Genomic DNA, 22,994 nt, shown 5'->3' with positions numbered 1-22,994 from the left:
GGATAGTGTTCATTTTCATCTTAGGAGGTTCTTGGGTAAATGGACCATATCTTACACATCTCTTGAGTATAATTGTACTCAAGGTAGAGACCCTGTTTTTAACATCCTATGTCAACTTTTTTTAAAAGACATGCAATGTAAGTCAGCGTATGAAGAAATACAACATCTAGTTAAATAATGAAGCCAGGGCCCTTTCTTCCTCAGAGTTTACAGTCTAATGGAGGGAATGTTATATAAATGAGTTACTATCATACAAGGCATACAACGAGCAGACCCATCCAACAGATTGAAGGTCCTATAGAAAGTAAAAGAATAGAGTAGTTACCTTTATTTGGATTTTTTTTAAATCTTCATGGAGGAAGTGGTGTGTGAAATAAGTTTTGAAGGATCAGTAGAATTTTGCAAAATATTGATGGGCATGGAGGCAAGCTAACCAGGGGAAAGCACATGTGCAAAGGCATCGAAACAGAACAATATGGGCATGTTTAGAAAATAGTGAAAAATCCAGATAGGTGTGGCTTAAGGAGTTTCAAAGATAACGCTGGAAAGCCAATGGTGAAAGAAAGAGATGCTTAGCTGAGTTCACTAAAGACTGGTAGGCAATGCTTCTTAAGGCTCCTTAACAGGGGAATGGCTTGTAGGATAAGAGCATTTTTTAAAAAATTGAGTCTATAGATAGTGAATTATTCTAATAATTGATAAATTGGTAAAAGTTTACACATTTGTTTTACTTTCAAATTCTAGACATCATTTTCATTATAAGCAAAGCTATTTTCTAAACTATGTATTTTAACAAAATATTTTACATGTGTTCATTAAAACTTTATGGATATGTCTCCAAGAAGCAAATATGTCTTCTTTTCTTTTCTTTTTTTTAATATTTTATTGATTTTTTACAGAGAGGAAGAGAGAGGGATAGTTAGAAACATCGATGAGAGAGAAACATCGATCAGCTGCCTCTTGCACACCCCCTTCCAGGAATGTGCCCGCAACCAAGGTACATGCCCTTGCCCGGAATTGAACCTGGGACCCTTCAGTCTACAGGTCGACGCTCTATCCACTGAGCCAAACCGGTTTCGGCAAATGCCTTGAATTTCTTTCTGCTCAATTGAAACCTTACCCATCAGAGAAGAGACGTGTTGTCAAGTAATGTTTGTCAACAGTAATCAAGAGCAATAGCTTTGGGTTATTGAACAATTCCAGCATGGGCTAAATAGCTCACATGCTGTGCCATTTAAATCACGCTGCAGTCTTATTTCATAGAAGAAATACTGGAGTTTGGGTAAATTGTTCATTGAAGGGTGAGTGTCAGGAGCTGGGCCTGGTGACTTTAGAGCTTGTCCGCCTGGCTGACTGCTCCAGATCAGGAACTCCATCCCCCCTATCATGGCCTGGCCCCTCTGAGGAAACCCTCGCCTCTGTCACTTGGTTGATGCAACTTGGCTGTTTCATGGAGGCACCTTGCAGACCTCAATTTTCAACTTTTTTGTTGTTATAGGAAGAGAAGTTAAACTTCTAGAGAAACCTGATGGACAATCTTCACAACAGGTAAGCTGTTTTCTTATTTTAATGCTGTGTGAGGGGAAGTCTATTCTTTCTACTACCCATTAAATTTTCGGTTACTTGGTCTTTCACTACAGTTTTTAGTACCTAAAACATTAAAACCAGCAGGCAGAGTAAACCCCAAAGTCTGTATCTTTCTGGCCCATTCAGCTTTGAGTAGAACTCAGTTTCCTTTTTTATTTCTGTTGTTTGGGGCTACAGTTCTCAAACCCGTGAGATCCAACTAGATCTTCACCCTGAAAGATTTTCAGTTATTCTGTCTCCCCAGGCAACATGGGATTTCCCCAATAAAGACCATCCCTCCCAAATAGTGATTCTTAAAGTGTGTTCCCAGGACCAACATCATCAGCCTCGCTTGGAACTTGTTAGAAATGCAGATTCTCGGGCCCCTCCCCAGGCCTGCTCAGTCAGAAGTCTAGGGGTGAGGATATTCTGGTGCACTCAAGGTTAGAAGCCAGGCCCTAGGATTGCAGACCTTCCCTTCTTTTATTTCTCTCTGGGTCTTTTCCCCCAACTCCCTTACCATTTCCATCTTCAGCCCGACATGAGGATGGGATCTGTTGTCCAGCTTACTCCAGTGGAACCAGCCTGTTCTCCCTCATGGGGTCATGAAAGTAGTGTGTGCATTGACCTTGTTTGCCCCTGCAAATTCTGGCTGGTCAAGCTGCCTCCTTGATGTAAAACCTTATCTACCTTTATCTTGCCTCATTAGAGGGTACATTTAAGAGAGAGGGTGTAAGAGGTGGCATTCCCACCTCCTCGCGATCCTGAGCTGGCACTGTATTCTACCTGGGGTGCCCCCTGGACCCCATCTGCACCATTATCTGCTCACCTTCGCCCACAAGCCTCTTCCAATCTTCCCAAGGTTACTCAGGCACTCCCCACCTTATGTCACATATGGTATAGCATTTCAATACAACACGTTATGAGGCATGTCTTTATATAACTGTCTCCTTTCCTGGACTGTACACTCCTTCCAGATCCCTGGAATCAAGTCCAGTACTTGGCACACCACATAGATGCTCAGGACATGTTTGTTGCATGGATGGGTGACGGGCCTTTAACAGACAGGGAGGTCTTCTGCCTTTTTGTATCCTAGTAACTGGTAGAGAGTCTAGTCTCCAGTAGGAACTTTACTCAGTCTTCTCAAATGCAAAATCTATTTTTACTTGAATTAAAAAAAAAAAACTTTAGGATCCCAATTCTGCACACCGAGGGTCCTCTACAGATACGGGACAGTCTGTGTTCTCTTGTCCTCTATTTTACCCTTCCAGGCCCGAGTCCACATTTATAAAGAAGGTGATTGGGTGATGCTGTGGGGTCCAGGGGGAGGAGCTGGGCCTTTGCACACCCCATATGCTCCTTCCTCTCCCAGCCTCTCCCGCAGAATTATTGTCCACACATACAGGTGGGAGAGAGAAACCCAGATCCCCCATTTGGGGGTTGATGAACAGTCATTGCATCAAAAGAAGTCTAAATAGAATTGCAGGAGCCCACAATAGTCTGGCCAGACGACTGAATAAACCTCATGGCCAACTTACAGGGGACACTAATTGTCTCAAATATTTACCACATCACTCCCTCCCTAGCTTTGCTACATGGCAGAACACCTACACTATGTGTGTCCCAATTCTCGTGTTTCTGAGACCTTCCCCATATCAAGTCCCTTTCTTGAAATTACCATAGGTCAAGCATGTCAAACTCACAATGGATATTTTTGCAGCCCAGCCAATATAACAGTATGAGCAGTTATTTACAATTATGAAAGGAAATAAGTCCCCTGTCAGGTCCAGAATGACTGACATTCACCTTGGGTCAGTTTTGAAAGTAATCACTGCGAACAAGATTTCCCCCAAAGTAGGAAAGATAGTAGCAGAGAAGAGATGCCAAGTGTCAGGAAGAAAACTTAAGTTTATCATAGCTCATGATCTTTTTATATATATATACTATACTTTTCTAAATTAACCTACATTTCTAGGAAAATCGGAGCTTTTGTTTTTTGGGTTTTTTTGTTTTGTTTTGTTTTGTTTTGTTTTGTTTTGTTTTGTTTTGTTTTTGTGGCCCACATAGCTTTACACCTTGTTTATTTGGCCCCATGTTAGCCTTTGAGTTTGACATCCTTGCCATAAATTAAATATTGTAACCGCTATATACTGCCATCTGGTGGTGAATAGATAAAAACACACCTATCTGCTTTTTATTGCATAATCTAGTGGACTCAGAAAACAGAACCTACCAAGACAGGTTATAGTAATACAATAGGAAATATTATATAATAGATGTAATTACATATTATATAATCAGAAAATATTGACAATTAGTAGCAACAGTGCTAATAATAACCACACTGTACCACTTTGTAACTTTGATATCTATTTACTTAACGATAAAATTCTGGTTTTCACCTAACAGGATTAAGTTAAAGTGAACGAATACATGAAAGTTCTTAAAACAGTACTTGATGCACAGTCAATACTCAGATTTTAACTACTTACTATAGTTAGTACTAAGCCCTGGCAGTGTGCCAGACATTTACAGTAAATGCCTTAGATAATTTCCTCTCATTTAATGTTCCAAGTGATCCTGACAAACAGGAACTGTTATCCATCCCATTTTGCAGATTAGACAACTGATGCTCGTGGAGGCTAAGAAATTTATCCAAGGCTCACCAACCTGATAAGGGGAGGAGGCAGAATTGGAACCCACACCTCTAAATTGTTCATTTAACCACTCTGCTGAACTGCCTGTGTGGTGTGATGGATCTCCCACCCTACACATCTACCTCCACCCCAGAGGGTGTCCTCATCTGGGTCCTCATCTCTCCCAGGAACCTCGCCGTGACACCCACTCTCTCCCCATCTCGGGGCTCCAGGGTGTGGGACACAGTTCCAGAGGAGATGGGCCAGGGAAAGGGAGGTGGAAGGGAGCTTTCTGCTGTCAGTCAGGATCATGGGTCGGGTGAGTGTGGACTTGGGACCCAACACACCTCACTGGCAGCGCATGGGGTGTTGGCACACCGTGGAGCGGGGTTCCCACCTGCGAAGGGTCACGTTGGTGCTTGCCAGCAGTGGCGTTGTCAGGACTCAATGAGGTAACTGTGCTCCAGGCTGAGTTCCCTTCTTCCCGGGTCACTGTGGAGATCATTAGGTTCGATGCGGAGGAAAGCCTGGTGCCGAAGAATCACTCCTCCTGCAGATAAAGAAAAGGGATCCAGAGATCTCCCAGCTTCCTCACGTCTCTGGGGCTGGTGACAGAGCTGGTGCCAGGCCCCGCATGTCCTACACCCGGCTCAGACTTTAGGGGCTGTTTTCACCCAATTACCACATTACACATGCCCTTAGAGCACAGACTCCACCAGATGATTAGGACTGTCATCCTGACAGCTGTTTTCCCCAGCATGTTCCACAAAACACAGGTTGTGTTGGTTGTTAATTGTATTTTATGGAACAAGAAAAGTTCTGGGCTCAAATAATTTGGGGAAGTACTAGGTTAGGCAGAATGAAATCGTTCCTTTTTGTAACTATGAATGTGTTCATCTTTTTTAAAAATATATTTTATTGATTTTTTTTTACAGAGAGGAAGGGAGAGGGATAGAGAGCTAGAAACATCAATGAGAGAGAGACATCGACCAGCTGCCTCCTGCACACCTCCCACTGAGGATGTGCCTGCAATCAAGGTATGTGCCCTTGACCGGAATCAAATCTGGGACCTTTCAGTCCGCAGGCCGACACTCTATCCACTGAGCCAAACTGGTTTTGGCTGAATGTGTTCATCTTTATTCTCTCCTGTGCCCAAACCTGCTTGACCAAGGAACCCCTTCTTTAGGGGAGACCCACAAACACATCCCTGCACACAGATGGCCCATCAGAGCCAGTTCTAGGGGATGCCAACACCTGTATCGTAGACATCGGCTGCTGCGAGTGCAAATATGGACCCTTTGAAGGTGATAAGGGCTCCACAGAGTCTGGAGGTTTCTCACAATCAATGAAGCTCAGGTTCTTTAGTAGAAAGGGAAGCACAGCAGGAAAATGTGGTGGGAGAGTTTGCAAAGCCTGCCGGGAAAGGAGGAACTGGCTCTGCCGAGGAGACAGATAGTCAAGAATGCATCTTCCTTTGCCAACCGGAGATTCAGCATGATCTGTGGAGGGGGCAGGCAGTCTTTCCTCTGCTTTATGAGCACCTGGTAGTTACTTTCATTCATTCCCCTCTGAGTCTGAGAGCTCAGTACCCAGAATCGGCTCCCTAAATATTTGCTGACTTCACCTGCTGACCAGGTTAGACTTCACCTGCAGACCAGGTTACGTGCGATCCCAACTATTTTCTATAAACACTGGCGAGTTGGGTTTTCAACACGGAGCTGTACTTGCCACGTTTGGTTTTACTCTGTCTCTCTTCCAAGCACTTCGGCTCCGACAAACTCGAACCACTTCCCAGCAGCTGCCCTGAGAGCTCGCTGAACGGGACCCCTGAAGCGGAACATCCTTGACCTTGGGGTCACACATGGGAGGTTTGGCTGTGTCGGGGGGTGGGGGGGGGGCGGGGACCAGGATTCCTCGCATCTCTCTCAGCTCTTGCACTCGGCTTCTCCTTTTGGGCCACCGTTCAGTACAGTGAGATTTGATCATAGGAAGAGTAGACTCTCTACAGGAATAATAACTTATAATATTCCATGTAGCTCACTCACTCATTGGCACATGGCACTTGCCAGTCATTGCTTTGTTTGAATACCAAGATGAGGTGCTCCTTAGTGTGAGCTGGCCTTGGGGAGGGTGAGGCATTGTCTGTGAGGAGCCTGTGCTTAGTAGGGCAGCAGACAGCTGGCAAAACCCCAGCACTAGACACTAGTTCCTGCCCTCTGGCTGATTCCCTCTTTACACGAGGCAGCCAGAGGGCAGGAGCTGGGCCTGGGCCTTTGAGGTGCAGGCCTGGGACTACCTGTTAAATACTTAGAATAGGGGTGTCGAACTCAATCAGAGAAGGGGCCAAAATCTAAAACCCAGCCTAAATCGCGGGCCGAATGGTTTACTGAACAGTCATAAACTGTCATTGTGATGGAAACGCAGCGGAGTGCAGTGATGACAGCGCGGTGCGGGCCACATTGCAAGGCCTGGCGGGACGGATTTGGCCCGCGGGCCTTGTGTTTGACACATGTGACTTAGAATGACAGCTACATTCAGAAAGGTCTATGGGACTTCAGTAAGCTTAACTACTGTCTTAGTTCTTCTGAATTTTGTTTTATACAAAATTTCACGATAAAATCATTTAAATTAAAAAATAAAAGAATCTCCACATAACCTGTAACCAGAGTCCCCAAATGTTGGCATTTTCCACATTGAATATATTCTCTTTTCCACACACACACACACACACACACACACACACACATACACATTATTTTCCTGAATTATTTTAACAAGTTACAGATCCCATGCTCTTTACTCCTAAATACTTTATTTTACTGTGTATTTTCTAAGAACAGGGCCATTGTCTTATATAGCCCCCAGTACAATGATCCAAATCAGGAAGGGAGCATTGATTTAATACTGTTTGTTAGTCTATACAGGCAGTCCTTTCCCGCTGGGGGAGCCTTTTCCTATATTCCCTTCACTTCCTGGTGACTTTCCAGTCGATTTCTGTCTGCTCAGCAGACTGGTGGCTCTCCCCTCTTTTCCCTTCTTCCCACCTCCACCCGCTCCGCCTTAGGGAACGGGATTCTCCAGCAAGGAGACTTGCTAGGAACGGATGGGATGTTGCCATGTCCATCTTCAAACACCGGTCTGTGTAACGTCCACACCAAACCCAGGACAGAGTCAGCTCCCAGCGCGGACTCCGGAGTGGGCAGGTGCCAGCGCCGCTGGGCACGCCCCCCTCATGGTGTTTGCTTTCCCCTGTGTAAACAGGAAGGATCTGCCCTTTGCTTCTCTGTTGCTTTTTCCTACTCCAAAGAGAAAGTACATTTCCACGCTGCTAAGTCACAAAGGGCACCGGACAGCTGGCTTCTCACCTGCGAGTTAGCTGTCGCCAAAGCGGGGCAGAGAGAGCAGACAGTCTGCCCACTCTTAGCTCAGACTTACTCGTTGGGAGTGTTTTTCCCATTTGCATCCACGGATCACGCAGGTAATGAATGGTGTTTCCTTTTTGCACCCAGCAATGGAGGACGCCTTCCTAAAAGCAAGGTATTGAAGTGGGGGTGACATGAAAAGAGAAATAAGTTGTATTTGCAATTAGGAATCATCAAACAAGGATGAATCATTGGAGATAGGGTCAGGCCGGACTCGGCTGTAAATACCTTTGTCCCCCCCCCTTCCCCACCCCCCTTTTCATCAGCCCTCCCACAGCCTTGGAGGCCAGAGCGGTCTCATTGAGCTTGGGAGAGGCCGGGAGCATGGCCCTCGGGCTGGGGACCAGGTCTGTAGGAAGCCCAGGCGGTGTGCCTTAGAGGGGCAGTGGGAGGAGAAGCCAGACTGGAAAGTTGATCCCGAAAGGGGACAGTCATCGAAACATCCCTCACAATTTTTGGTTTTGAAGAAAAATATAGATCCTGTGGTTTTCGGCGGGGGGGGGGGGGGGGGGGGGGCGGCGGTTCTTAACAGCCACAGACGGTGACGTGTGAATTCTGTAAGAAACAGGAGGTGCTGGCTCTCTCATCGGGCTATTAAATCTCAGCAGTCATTGCATCATGTTGCTTATGTGGCCACGGCCACAGCCTCCGCAGCAGAGGGTGCGTCACCCAGCCTGGCCAGGGCTGCCCGAGGTGGACCCGAGTCAGTCTCTCCGTCGCTAGGAACACAGGGTGTCACTCAAGACATGCCTGCCTTCCTGCCTTCCTCCCTCTCAGAAGGAAACCTCCCCCTGAGCAACTCCTGAACTCACCGTCCTAAAGTTGACCGCCCTGATAGTGTTCAGTGCTTGATATTTCACAGTTGCTTCAATCACGTTATTCTCACCCACGGTCTGCCCTCTCTCAAACACTTAAAAACTTTTTTTGGAGTGGGAGGGTGGGGGGGGGGGGGGTTGGAGAAGGGGGGGACCTTTCCTGGCTGATTTTTTTTTTTTAACTAGAGACCAAGGTAAACAAAGGTAGTGCTAGCACGGATGGGTAGGATTTCAGAGCAGGGTGTGGACCGAAAGGGGAGAGGGGAGGACAGAGGTTGGTGGAGGACAGGAGGTGCATGTGGCACTTTTCATGCCATCTGTCCAGCTAATATACGTAACATTCGTAGGAAATGGGCATGCAGAGGAAGCAGAGACTGGAAACAAAGCCCGGGGGTCATTTACCTGAGAGTGCCTTGAAGGAGGACAAGCTTGCACACACATATTCCCGGGCCAAGCCCCCAGTGGTGTCTCTGCCTGTCCATCCTCTGTTGCCCTGGGGATTTGGTCTTTCCATCAGTGCCACGTTGGTAGAAATATATCATTTGGCTCATGTGCCAGAAGCAAGCCTTCCTCGGTGTGTCTGTGTACGTCATGGCTCCTAGACTAATCTTCCTTAGGGACAAGGCCTCAATTTTTTTAAATTTTTATTTATTTATTTATTTATTTAAGCATGCTGTATCCTAACAGAGCTGAATAATAAGCAGATGCTTAGTATGAATATTAACTTGTATAATCCCCGGCAACACCATGCACTGGTATATTATTATCCCCATTTACTTAGTACCAATGAAATAGCTGCAGCCCTGCCAAAACCGGTTTGGCTCAGTGGTAGAGCATCAGTCTGCGGACTGAAGGGTCCCGGGTTCGATTCCAGTCAAGGGCATATACGTTGGCTGCGGGCACATCCCCGGTGGGGGAATGTGCAGGAGGCGGCTGGTCGATGTTTCTCTCTCATCGACGTTTCTGGCTCTCTATCTCTCTCCCTTCCTCTCTGTTAAAAGTCAATAAAATATATTTAATAATAATAAAAAAAAATAGCTGCGGCCCTGAGTCACACAGCCAGTCAGAGATCACACAGCCAGTCAGAGGCAGAGCTAGGCTCTGAACCAGGTGAGCCAGGCCGCTCTCCCCATCTCCCATCTGTGATCACATCCGCCAAGGTGTGTTTGGTTGGTTTTGGTCCTAGGAGGCAGCATTCACAAGTTGCAGAGGTTAGGATGTGTCCATTTTGGGGGGTGAGGCATCTTTAGCCTCCATAGGAGGTTATTTGTGGATTGGATTTATCAGTGTCAACCTAGTCTAGTGGTCGGCAAACTGCGGCTATAGAGCCACATGCGGCTCTTTGGCCCCTTGAGTGTGGCTCTTCCACAAAATACCACGGCCTGGGCGAGTCTATGTTGAAGAAGTGGCGTTAGAAGAAGTTTAAGCTTAAAAAGTCTTGCTCTCAAAAGAAATGTCAATCGTTGTCCTGTTGATACTTGGCTCTGTTGACTGACGAGTTGCCGACCGCTAACCTAGTCCCTTGTAACCAACTGGCCGGTCTGTACTATTGAGAAAACGCCGGGTGTTTTCTTTGCGGTTAAAGGCTTGTGAGGCAGCATCCTGGGAAATCCTTTCGTGACTGGAGGCAGTAACCCCATCAACAGCGAGGGATCTCTCTCTGTTTCAAGAGCCCGCATCCTGTGGACGCAGAGGGACGGGGGCTATGGCTCGTCTTCGAGAAGGTCGCAAATATTCAAATTGGAGAATGACTCAAAGGAAAGATCAGAACAATGTCGTCGGTTTCCCGTGCAGAGAAGGTTTTATTCAGAGGGCAGTTTGCAGGGGGGAAATGCCACGTTGGGAAAAGGCGGGAGACGGGGCAGGTGAGAAATGGAAGAAGCACAGACCCAAGGCCACCTGCCACCAGGAAGCCCACTTGGACTGCGGGAGTGGAGGCCACGAATCGTGGCCAGCATCCGCCCGGCGACGGGAAGGGCAGAGCAGGCGCAGGTGCGTCGGGCTGAAGCTTGTGATGACAGCCCGGCTCTCAACTCCTCAGGTCTCTGACGTGGAACATGTGTGTCAGCTGCCTCGTCCTGAAGTCCTTGAAGACTGGAGCAGCTCATCCCTGGCACGGACACCTCCCCTCCCTCTTACACCTCCTGCTGCCCCCTGGTTAGGCCCCCATGTCCCCCAAAGAAGGCAGTGGAATAGGAAAAAGCACAATCCCTCCTTTCCCTCCCCACTGTTTTCAACCAGTGTTTCCTCATTTGCAAAATGCAAATGGCATACGAAACTCCCAGCGCTGGGGAAAGGGTCTGGCACACAGACAAGTATCAGTGAATGTCTGAGAGCTCGGAACCGGTGATTGCCGATACAGCAGGGCCTCCCTGGCCCACGTGTTATCTTCCTGCCAAAAACTGCGGCTCCACTAACATATGAGTAGCCAGGAAAGAAAAAGCAAGCCTCATTGATATTAAAATGTTACTCACTGTGTTTTCTCCCTTTTAGGTTTTCTTTCCCAGATGATAACGAAAAATAATCCAGATGGGGTGCAGGTGCTGCAAAATGATACACAGGTAACGTTGGGGGGAAATGCCTCATTCGAATGGAGGAGTCGGGGTTCCCGCGGAGGGAACCTCCCTCTTACAGACCCTGCGCTGATTCTGCATTTATCTCGTTGGGGCGTGAGCAGCATGGCCAAGACATTAAGGATTTGTCACTGCTCTGATGTCATGTAGGAGGATCTGTGGCCTAGATATTAAACCCCCTTTGTTGTTGTTGCTGTTCCCTTCTCAGAGATGTCGGGAACTCCATCAGTCTCTGAGACTGAATTTGGTTTGGGCTGAATTTACATCTCTCCAGGGAGTAATGCAAAGCAAAGCTTCGGTTTGGGTGGGAGCCTGAAATGGCATGCTGACAATACATCGCCCTGGTCACATATGTGCTTTTATTTTATTTTATTTTTTAATATATTTTATTGACTTTTTACAGAGAGGAAGAAAGAGAGAGAGTTAGAAACATCGAAGAGAGAGAATCATCGATCAGCTGCCTCTTGCACACCCCCCACTGGAGATATGCCTGCAACCAAGGTACATGCCCTTGACCGGAATCGAACCTGGGACCTTTCAGTCCGCAGGCTGACGCTCTATCCACTGAGCCAAGCCGGTTTTAGCACATATATGCTTTTAATTCTTTCCAGATTCTGTCCCAAAATGTGGGTAATAGGAACCGAATTCTCTATAAAATAAAGGCGGGAGGGAATTAACTAATGATTTTGCTTCCTTAAACAAATGTATGTGTTATTATAGTTCTATTCCATATCTATCTACATGTACATATTATTTTCCATTTGTAAGTATATACACAACACATACATGTGTAAATGTTACTCCCCCGTAATCATGTGATGTTACACTTTACAAACAATATTTATTAGAAGTATCTTTCATGTGCCGAAACCGGTTTGGCTCAGTGGTAGAGCATCGTTGGTCTGCGGACTGAAAGGTCTCAGGTTTGATTCCAGTCAAGGCATGTACATTGGTTGCGGGCACATCCCCAGTGGGGAGTGTGCAGGAGGCAGCTGGTCAATGTCTCTCTCTCATTGATGTTTCTAGCTCTCTATCTCCTCTCCCTTCCTCTCTGTAAAAAAATCAATAAAATATATTTTTTTAAAAAGAAGTATCTTTCATGATAGTCCAGACTTCCTATTTATCCTTTTAATGACTGTATAATATCCCATTGAGGACCATCCGTACTTAACCAGTTAGTTCCCTGATTCTGCACATTTCTTTTCTTTCTACTTACTTTTTTTTTTTTGCTTGTTTTCAAATTCCATGAACTTTGTTCTGTACCTTCGTCCCATCTTCTTTTGAATCTTTTCAAGATCTATATCCAGTGACCGAACATTTTATGCCAACTCTATCTATTTGATTTAGGCGCATATACAGCCTTACCTACATTAACTAAACACAGACATTCACAGGAAGAGAAGCAGCAGAGCCTGTCGCAGAAATTACCCATCATGGAAGTTGGTGATTCATAAAGTGGTGAACAAATAAAAGATAATCTGACTGGTCTTCATTGTTCTCGCCCCCAGCTATCTCTTCGACCCAGTTCAAGTGCCCTCCCCGGGCTACGTCAACGAAGTGAGCAGCTGCAAGCTGGACGAGGAGGACACCGTGAAACTGAAAGGCAAACAGAGCGGCGAGGTCCCGGTGCACAGAAATGACCTCCAGCGGGAGGGCTTGAGGAGGACGGGGAGCAGAGGCAGGAGGGCTGGGCCGCAGGAGCCCTGCTGGCCTCCCCAGGAGCCGCCCCCTCCGGGGGACACGGGAGGCGGCCCCTGTGCGGACAAGACTGGTGGTACCATCAATGGCATCGGGCCCGCCGGGGACCCTGGGCCCTCCCAGGATGGCACGGGCTCCTGGGCCAGTACCGCCAACAGCGTGCCCCCAGATCACCCCTTCCCGGAAAGAGGGGGCGCCGGGGAGACGGACCCTGCGCTGGGGGACACCCGCGTCGTCTGGGACGGAGACTCCAGGGTTTCTCCCAAGGCTGAGTGTCCCACCGGGGACGTGCCGGACCCTGTCCCCCGGATACCGGCCCCGGACTACCCTCCACACCAGGGCCCGGCTGGAGACCACGTGGATCACGGGGGGAAAGAGGGGGTCCTCCAGGGCCACCCCGAGGAGGAGGAGCAGGAGGAGCGCCCGGAGGAAGCGCGCCCGGGCGCGGGGGAGCAGGGGCCGGACCTGCCCCTCTCCTTCCCGGGGAAGAGGAGCTGGGGTTCAGGGAAGAGGAGCTGGGGTTCGGTAAACGGGGCCGTGGCTGCAGAGGCCCTGAGCGTCCACCTGGAAGAAGGGGACCCCGCCCCAGCCGTGGCCGATGGGAGGAGCGGGCGGGAGGACGCCCACAGCAGCGCCCCCGGAGGCGGGGAGGCCGAGGAGGAGGAGGAAGAGGACGCGGAGGTGGCCGAGGCCCTGGCGGCTCTGGCCGCGGCCACTGCGGGGGAGGATGTGGACGACGCGGATTAGGGGAGCGGGTTTGCACTGGAGCTGGTGTCACCAGGGGCGTCTTCGGGGGGTGATGGCTCCGCAGAGCCGAGCTGGATCTGCAGCCCTGCCTGCTGTTTACGGCCAGCCTCGTGCTGATGGTGCAGAGCCCGCCCGTGCACCGCTACATCCACACTGAGCGCGCCCCTGTGCGGACGGCCCATCACTCAGGACACTGGGACAGAAAGCAGAGCGGGCCGAAACTGGTTTGGCTCAGTGGATAGAGTGTCGGCCTGTGGACTCAAGGGTCCAGGGTTCAATTCCCGTCAAGGGCATGTACCTTGGTTTCGGGCATATCCCCAGTAGGGGATGTGCAAGAGGCAGCTGATCGATGATTCTCCCTCATTGATGTTTCTAGCTCTCTATCCTTCTCTCTTCCTCGTAAAAAATCAATAAAATATATATTTAAAAAAGAAAAAAGCAGAGCGGGCCATGGTGCCGCTACCCCACTTTGGCAACCCTTCCCCTCCCCCCCACCCCCCAGGCCCCACAACATCTGGTGCAGCTGTGCTGGAGCATCCTCTCAATCCCAGCGCTTCAGCCCAGAGTGCAGACTCCCGGGATAGTCTGTGGGACTGTCCCGTTGTTTTTGTTGTTGTGAATCCTCACCTGGAGATCTATTTTTTCATTGACTTTTAAAGAGAGTGAAAGGGGGAGGGAGAGAAACATCCATGTGAGACACATGGCCCCCCCGCAGGCCAGGATCCAACCTGCATCCCAGGTACATGCCCTTGACAGGGAATAGAACCTGTGAACCTTTCATGCCGCCAGCCAGAGCCACCCAGCCAGGGCTGGACTGGCAATTCTTTCCTCTTGCGTTCGAGAGCCAAACGTTGGCCCCAACCTGGAAGAGGGAACTACCCCCACTTAAAGTGCCTACTGTGTGGCCAGAGCGTGGCCTGCATTCAGGGACAAGCACCCAGGGAACTCGTGACTAGCCACTTGTTTAACAGGAGGTAAGCTCAGCAGCATTGAGGGAGGAGCTAAACAGTGGTTAGTCGTTGGCTTTTACATTAAGGCACCTTGACCTTAACTTTTTTTATATTACTTTTGAATCTCCTTTGGGATTGGGGAGGCTGGTCAAAATAATGGTTGGAACTTCTTCTGTCATGTTTGGGTCTGAAGTGTATGAGATTTGGAACAGTGAAGAGATATATAGAGTATTTTATGCCATTTAATGCCTGATTTTGATTAAAATATAACAACCTATGTGGTTGCCTGTATTAATTCAATGGCGTTTCTAATATCCCCAGGTGGAGTGTCAGTGACCTTTGATGGTGATTGTTTGTGCGTTTGTTTTTTTTAAAGAGCCAGGCTTCTAAATCACACTTGTGGAGGAGACCAGGGTACTTTGCTGAGAGTGGCTCTGGCTCTCTCTGTCCTTGGGGTTCGTTCCAATTCTTGACAACATGACTACCTGTGCCTTAAGGATAAATGAGTCCTCTCGGGGTTTTCACCTTCTAATTTACAAAAACAAGGACTGCCACTCTGACAAGGCTCGATGGGGAATTTATAGGATGGTCAAGACTAGAAAAATATAAACATGGAAGATGCTTTAGTTTGGTATTTCGTAACAGGTTCTGAAATCTGACTGACCTTGGTTTGATTTCTGACTTTGCCATGTGACCTCGGGCAAGTAATGTATCTCTTCTATTTGCCTCTCTGTTAAGTGAGAATAGTATGTATCTATCTGTAAAGATACAAGTTATGCAATGCTTAACACAATGCCTGTGCTAAGGGCACTCAGTAAAACAAGTCTTCTTAGTTAAAAACCCCCTTTAAACAAATTTTTACACCCTCACAACTGAAAATGTTAATTCTGTGAAGTATATACAATGTCAACATGCATTTTGGTCGTTATTGAACATAAAACATGATTTCTGAGCCTTCTGGCATCTTTAAGGATGGTACCCTAAGAAATAAAGACATCCATTACCCTGTGTTTGTATGGTGACAAGCCACCTCTACACACAAGGTTAGTCAGAACCTCTAAAAGGTAAACTGTTGGCATCATTAATGCATGTGTTTGCTATTGTGTTTAGTACACCAAATGCTTAATATTTCAGAGAGTTTCCTTCAACAGTTTCCCACGTGCATCTGCTGGGACGAGGTCCAGCTGCATGTGAGAAATGGCTTCTAAAGATAGAGCTTTGTTTACCTCTTATGTCACAAGTCTGGGGGTAGCGTTTAGTGCTGGTAGGGCATTCCACGGTATCAGTGACTCATGCTCCTTCTATCGTCTTGGCTTCCTTCTCAAGATCACTGTTTGGTCCGTAATGGCTGCTGGTTGCTTTCCATGTAGGAAAAAAGAATAAGGACAGCCATTCTGACATGGTTCACCCCCTCTCTATTAGGGACCCCCTAGAAGGATAATCCAGCCTTCCTACTTATTCATCAGTCACATGGCCACACCTAGTTGCAAGAAAGGCTAAGAAAACATAGTTTGTGTGCATGGCTTTTCCTAAAACATTCAGGATCCAGTCACTGAGGGGGGGAATGACATTGAGTTTTGAGGTGGTCAGCCTTCAGTCTTGGCACATCAGGACTTCAAAGCACAGGAGCCTGGGATAGAGCTAGTTAGCAAGGGGTTAAAACTGTATTGGCACTTAATTTAACACAGAAGGGGTTTACGCCTTTGGTCCAGGGAAAGGAGGACTGGGCAGCTACAGCTATCTCACTTCCCCCCTGGCATCTCTATCAGAAGGCAAAAGGAAGGAAATTCAGATTGGCGGGGGGGGGTGTTAGTCAGACAGCCTCTTCCCCTTGCACAGAAACCCACTTCTGCATATATATCTGATTTTCCATTTTAGGACTGTTGTCAATATTTCGCCACAACTAACAACACTGCTAAGTGTTAAGTATTCTTTTTCTGCAAAATAATTGCTTGAAAAGGTTAACGGATGACCAAGAGTTTCAAGTATTTTGGTGGTGTTTTTTTTTAAGCAATCTGGCCCCTTTGGTCTTTGCCCCGGTCTCTAGACTCCACCAGATATGTCAGAGCAAGTCAAGACCTTTAGGCTGGAAAAACACTGCAGACTTAGCTTTATCCGCCGGGTGGTCTACTGCCTGGGCGTCCTGCTCTGTGCCGTGTCTTCCTTCTGGAGCAGGTGCCACGGCTGATCAGAAAGTATGCCCACAGGCGTGAGCCTGTCCAACACGCTCGGGACCACGTGAAAGTTCAGACTCGCTCTGGATGTCAGGCCCCGGCCAAGGTGAGGAGTGGACACCACACAACAGTTCATGATCTCTGCACTCATGGGTATTTACCATGCTAACGCTTGATTTTTAAAAAAATAATAATAATTCTCTATTGTTGAAAGTATTACGTACGTCCCCTTTTGCACCCCTTTGACCCCCTCCAGCCTGCCCAGGTCTTCAGCACCCTCTTGTCCGTGTCCATGGGTTATGCATATCAGCCAAAGACCTATATGCACACATGCGTAACTTAAGGCTTGATTTTGAATGAAGATCAAACATACAGGCTTCTTGAGTGAGGAAGTGGTATTTCTCTTTGTACTGGAGGAAGCTGGACTATTATAACAATAGGAAAGCAAATCCTTTCTCCAAGGCAGACAGACAGTGGCACATTGTTCTGTCTAATCAGATCCCCAGTAGAAGGAAGGGAACTTGAGGCTTCTCGGAGTCACCCCTGTGTCTGGGCTGGTAGTGCTGGCCATTCATCTTTCCCTCTCTCCGCCTCAGCATGCCTCTGATCCGGGGCACCCTCACCTCGCCTTTTGAGTCTGATGTTTAGGAGGCTTCTGTATTTTCTGCTTTTAAGCATTTTTTGGAATAGTTTATATAAAGCAAGGATAAAATATGACTAAGAGATTGGAAGGTAGACAAAGAATTTCACTCACCTACCTTATCAAAACTACACAGTCCACACTAACAGATGTGGAGACAGTTGGTGGACAGGCTGATTGGAATATTTCTTTAGTCTGGATCTTGCTTTTTTATAGGCAAAACCATAACATTGTCTTATGACATTAGTTACCAACTTAAAAAAAAATCCCACAAAAATAATTGCATTTCCAGAATGACAAATATTTTCCTCCTTTTTCATTCTTCAACTAGTCCTAAGGCTATGGAGAATGGTGTGAGTAAGCCTTGGTACTTAGATAAACAAGGAAGGTTTCATGAGTCAACCGTCTTATTAACATTCTCTGTCTTAAATGTCTTAAATGTTGGTGCTTAGAGAAAAAAAAAAGTGGCCCATTTATGAAGCCATATGATCAAAGGCTCTCAGATTTTCATGACATCAACCATGAGCCCGGAGGCAAACCAAGGACTGTTACAAAATAATAAATAAAAGTTTGTAAGAGAGAGAAGTTATTACAAGAAAAGCATCGGCAAGGACAACATTTCAAAATAATACAATTAGCGATATAGAAATCTTACTCGGCAATAATTTCTGGGAGTCACCATGTTACAGTTTTTTGGCTTTTAAGAGTGCAAATGTAGCTTAACCTTTTTTTTTTTTTTTTTTTTTTAAGCCAGCGTGGCTTTGTGAAGCATGGAGTTCAATGCGCCATCTCACATAGGTCCGCCGTGACCCTGTGAGTTACGGTGGGATTACCCCACTTCTCAGGTGGGTCAATGGAGGCTCCAGAGTGAGCTCATTTACGGTCACACAGCCAGCCAGTGTCAGGACCTCCACTGAACCCAGCGTGAATAACAAGCTGGTCCTTGGAAGGAATACATCACACAGCCTCCCTGTGTGGAGGCAGCCACATCGTCCGTAGACAAGAAGAGCTGAATCAAAACGTGAAATGTCCAAGAAGAGAGAGCCTGTGTTCTCCGTTATTTCAGGGAACTGCAGCCATCGCCATAAAATGAATTCTGAGAGCTGACAGATGAGGGAACCCGAAAACAAAACGATGGCGAGAAGGACAATTCCATTTTGGAAAAGTGAAGTTACGTGCATTATCAACTGGGAAAGAAGGTGGTGTTTTTTCTGGTTCTGAGGAGGAATGTAATAAGGAATTTAACAGTTATAGTCCAGAACTTGTCTGTAAGATCTCTGAGACTACTAGTACCAATGATGATAGTTGAGTTTTTGCAGTGATCATGGGACCATGGGTTTCTGACCTACAGAGCATGAGGTGGGCCCAGGGGCCATACATGTTCCCTGCGTGAACAGACAGTAGGACGTCGCTTGAGATTCCTTTCCTGGGTCTTGTCACCTGTAAAGCAGAAGTGATGGCTATGCCTCCCTCCGGGCTGTAAGGAGACACATGGATACAGAGTATAAAGCGATCAGTCCATACCCAGCACAAGGTCATTAATGAATGTTGGGTGTCATTTTATTGCCCAGTAAAAACTATTTGACATCGAACCCCTTTTTATGAGTAGCAATCATCACTTTAAAACTGATTGTGTATTCGGTTCTAACATTTTTTATTGGTTGATTGATTTTTAAAGAGAGAGAGAGGTGTATTGGGACAATGCTCTGACCGACTGAGCCATCCGGCCAGGGCCTGACACTTACTTTAGCAACTAAATTTTTAGTGCTGTGACCACCAAAGCTCTCTGAACCACTTCTAATAACATTAATTCCTAAAACTAGATAAATACTTTCCTGCCTACATTATTAATCATCATCTCAAGACAAAAATCTTGGGGGCACTTCAAACTTAACACATTTGAAAATTCTCGTTATTTCTTTTCATTATTTTTATGACATAACCGTTTTAGGACAATAGTTATTGATGTCCCAGTTTTAAGGCAGACTGTGTTGGAAATGAATATTTTTTAAAAAAAAACATGTTTTATTGATATTTTACAGAGAGGAAGAGAGAAGGATAGAGTGTTAGAAATATCAATGAGAGAATCATCGATCAGCTGCCTCTTGCACACCCCCTACTGGGGATGTGCCCACAACCAAGGTACATGCCCTTGACCAGAATCGAACCCGGGACCTTTCAGTCCGCGGGCCGATGCTCTATCCACTGAGCCAAACCGGTTTTGGCTGGAAATGAATATTTGCACACTCTACTTCCTTTATCCTTCCTGGCCCCAGAGGAGCTTTTATAAAGCAAAATGCATTTCTAATGTGAGGCAGAACTTTGGACGTGGCTGGCTCATTTCAGAGGGGTGGTTCTGTTTGATGTTTGTGTATGTTGATCCACAATAAGATATTCACCCAGAATAAGCAAACCCATACGTGTTGCCATTGGGTATCACCTTACAATTCCAAGAGCATTTTACCCAAGTTTCTGAGCTAGATTAATTTGCAGATAAAAAGTAATGAAGTTCCTTTAAACCCACTGAGATGGCTATACTAAGTCCACCAGAGTGATAAGGATAAGATAAACGACAGCCAGAACAAACAGAAACCTGCTCCTTCCCTGGTCCATTCGGGTCCATTCCACATCCGGACAATGAGGTCATTTTCTCACTGAAGGTACGTGAGCAAGCGCCAGGGGAATCCCAGGCCCAGGAGATTCCAGTTCCCGCTCCTACTTGCTTCCTCCTACGTTCGCAGGGGCCCATCCCCCAACCCCAGGTCCATCCTCAAACATTAAGCAATGTGAACGTGGCAGAAACGTCAAGCACCGGGCTCTAGATGCCAAACTCCCATCATTCTATCATTTCTTTTGCTAAAGAGGGTCTGACCTTGGCTGCTCTGAGGCAGCTCACTGACTGAGCGCTGGTGTCCCCAGCCCTGGGCTTAAGTACATCCCTCACCCAAGCTCATACCTGTCACAGCCTCTCTAAAAGGTACAGATCACCTTCCCCTTATAGTTAGAAGATTAAGGTCCCAAGATTTTAGGGTCACGGGTGGCCAGCAGCATCTGGATGTCCAAAGCTGTGCAAGTACAGGAGCGAGAATCACGAGGCCCCTGGCAAACCAAGGAAGGACAGAGCAATGGAGGGAAAGACGGGGTATGCATGAGCATTTCAGAGCAGAAGCCACCCCACGGCCAGGCGCCTGGCTACATACAGGTCCGGGGCAGCCCTGAGAGACCTGAGCTGTAGGGCTGTGTCAGGCTGCACCCCCCCGGGTGGCCCTGTGATGCCTCTGAGTCACTGCATGAGTCATGGGTTTTTGTTGCAAGTGATAGAAACTCAACGCAAACCAGTTCAAGCAAAAGAGGAATGTCCCTGGAACACAGGACACTCCGAAGGGCCGAAGAAGGGCCGCTGAGCCTGAGGCCTGAAAGCAAGCAGACCGGCTCACTCCCTCTGCATGCTCCTCCTGTCTTCAGACCAGCTGCGGACCACATGGCAGGAACCGTGGCCTCCACCAGCCTCTGAGCCTGGAGCTCTGGCCACCGGAGAAAGAAAACACTTTTTCCAGCTGCAGTTGGCAAACATCTCAAGCAGGGGCTCCACCGGGCAGGTCACCGGCGGGTCATGTGGCCACGTCGGTCCCGTCGGTTGCCGTCAGGAAGAAAGGCCCATGGCTGGGTGCTGGAGGGAGGAAGGGTTCTCCATAGGACGCAGGCGGCATTTGCAGAAAGGAGAGGTGCCGGGCTGGTGGTCTGTCAGCTGCCCCTGCAAGCACTGCCTCTTCATCCTTTCTTTTTTATGTTTTTCAATTACAGTTTACAGTCCGTGTTATTTTGTATGAGTTTCAGGCGTACAGCATAGTGATTAGACCAGTGGTCGGCAAACTGCGGCTACAGAGCCACTTGCGGCTCTTTGACCCCTTGAGTGTGGCTCTTGCACAAAATACCACGGCCAGGGCGAGTCTATTTTGAAGAAGTGGCCTGAGAAGAAGTTCAAGTTAAAAAAAAGTTGGCTCTCGCCAAAACCGATTTGGATCAGTGGATAGAGCACCGGTCTGCGGACTGAAAGGTCCCAGGTTCGATTCCAGTCAAGGGCATGTATATCGGTTGCGAGCACATCCCTGGAGGGGGTGTGCAAGAGGCAGCTGATCGATGTTTCTAGCTCTCTGTTCCTCTCCCTTCCTCTCTGTAAGAAATCGATAAAATATATTTTTAAAAATATTTGGCTCTCAAAAGAAATTTCAATCCTTGTCCTGTTGATATTTGGCTCTGCTGACTAATGTGTTTGCCGACCACTGGGTTAGACAACCAAATGCTTTACAAAGTGTTCCCGCTGATATTCCCAGAGCCCATCTGGCACCATCCACAGGGATGGCAGTATTATTAACTATATTCCTATGCTGTGCTTTCCAAGATGTCCTTTCACCCCTCAAAACATGGAGCCTCCCCTACTCCGTGGAACTTCCGTGAACCTCAGGGCTCAGCTTCAGAGCAAGAAGCTGCGGACCCAGCTCCACCCTCGGATAAAGCTGTGTGTGCGGGGCCACTGCCCAGGCCACTGGCTCCCCGCGGTGGGGCAGACGCACACAGACCTCCTCTGAGTGCCACACAGATCACCGCAGGCACCGTCGCTGTGCACGCCTTTTTCTGATCCTTAAAAACCCTGGGAGGCAGGTCATCTTACAGATGAGGGAAGTCCGGCTCCGATAGGTAATGTTCCCAATATCACACAGCAGTGACAGAGCCACTGTGCAAACTCAAAAGCAAAGGCCGGGCTACTTCTTGAAAATCATACTGCTGCCCACAGCCACAGCACTTCCACCGCAGGCTTCCGGGCACGGGTTTCCTCCAAAACGGAGCTCAATCATTTCCACCGGTGTCCCCAGGAACCCCTGCAGGGACACAACTCCCAGGAGAGAAACGGGCTTCTGATGAGAAAGACTGAGACAAAAGGCCAGGGTCAGAAAATGAGTGAGGAAAAACTCAACCTTGAATTTTTATTTATTAAAAAAAAAACATTGGCTTTTTACTTCCATAAAAGTTAAGGATAGTCTTTCATTTTTAAAGATAGATTTTTATTTACTCAGCAAATAACCATGAGTATTTTCTGAGCTGCTGCTAAAGACACAGCAAATGGCCAAGAAGCCATGCAGTTCTTGCATTTGGCCAGCAGAGGGCGCGCCAACTACGCAAGGCTGACACCATCAGAATCTGGTGGAGTGGACAGCGATCGACCCCAGCTGGGCCACCACAGGGCAGGACACAAATAAGTCCCAGGTGTCTTTGCAACTGTTTGGAGCTACAAGGAGGGAACACCCAGGGGGATCTGAGAACAGTCCTGGGAAGATGAATGATCAAAGGAAGCCCTGGGTGGAACCAACCTGCCCCACAGACAAAAGGGTGAAGAGCATCCAGGAATTGGCAATGACCTCGGGCGCAAAACACAGACAGACAGACCCCTTTGACCACAGCTGAGCCCTAGGCAACCAGAGCTGGATCCTGGGATCCCACTTCCTGGCCCTGACATTCCTGCCCTCAGTGGGAGGGGAAGGAGGTTCCTCCAGGTTAGGGCTGTTAGGGTAGAGGAAGCCTCCATATCACCGTGGACTTGAGGAAGGAAGTGCAGGCGCATTCCCAGCCGCGGGCAGTCGCCCTGGCAAATTCACCCAGGGCCTGCCCTGTCCTGTCAGGCGAGCTGCACTCAGGGCTCAGTGACCATCCCCCGCCTCCTGCTCCTGGAAGTGTCAAAAGGCTGAGTGAAACTTGTCACCCCAAGTGACCCCTT

At 47.7% G+C, this 22,994-nt stretch overlaps 1 protein-coding gene across 8 annotated transcripts in view; it reads left to right on the top strand.

Moving 5' to 3' along the window:
* The window catches only part of CUNH4orf19 (chromosome unknown C4orf19 homolog), a 35,836-nt gene extending 22,167 nt beyond the window's left edge, over window positions 1-13,669 (top strand). For 3 of the 8 annotated variants that reach the window (XM_045573443.1, XM_045573447.1, XM_045573454.1), the window contains exons 2-4: window positions 1,499-1,548; window positions 10,933-11,000; window positions 12,521-13,669. In XM_045573443.1, coding sequence (XP_045429399.1) covers window positions 10,969-11,000; window positions 12,521-13,457 — 969 coding nt within the window. In that variant the 5' untranslated portion in view covers window positions 1,499-1,548; window positions 10,933-10,968 and the 3' untranslated portion in view covers window positions 13,458-13,669. Of the gene's footprint in view, window positions 1-1,498; window positions 1,549-5,388; window positions 5,658-9,509; window positions 9,550-10,932; window positions 11,001-12,520 lie in introns of those variants that run through there. The other 5 variants (XM_045573460.1, XM_045573463.1, XM_036418751.2 and 2 more) reach the window with 3 other exon arrangements.
* The last annotated feature ends 9,325 nt before the right edge of the window (window positions 13,670-22,994 follow it).

The sequence above is a fragment of the Pipistrellus kuhlii genome, unplaced genomic scaffold (assembly GCF_014108245.1).
Source record: "Pipistrellus kuhlii isolate mPipKuh1 unplaced genomic scaffold, mPipKuh1.p scaffold_m20_p_1, whole genome shotgun sequence".
Classification (NCBI taxonomy): Eukaryota; Metazoa; Chordata; class Mammalia; order Chiroptera; family Vespertilionidae; genus Pipistrellus; species Pipistrellus kuhlii.
The sequence above is the reverse complement of the archived record's forward strand: the minus strand, read 5'-3'. Positions and strand labels throughout refer to the sequence as shown.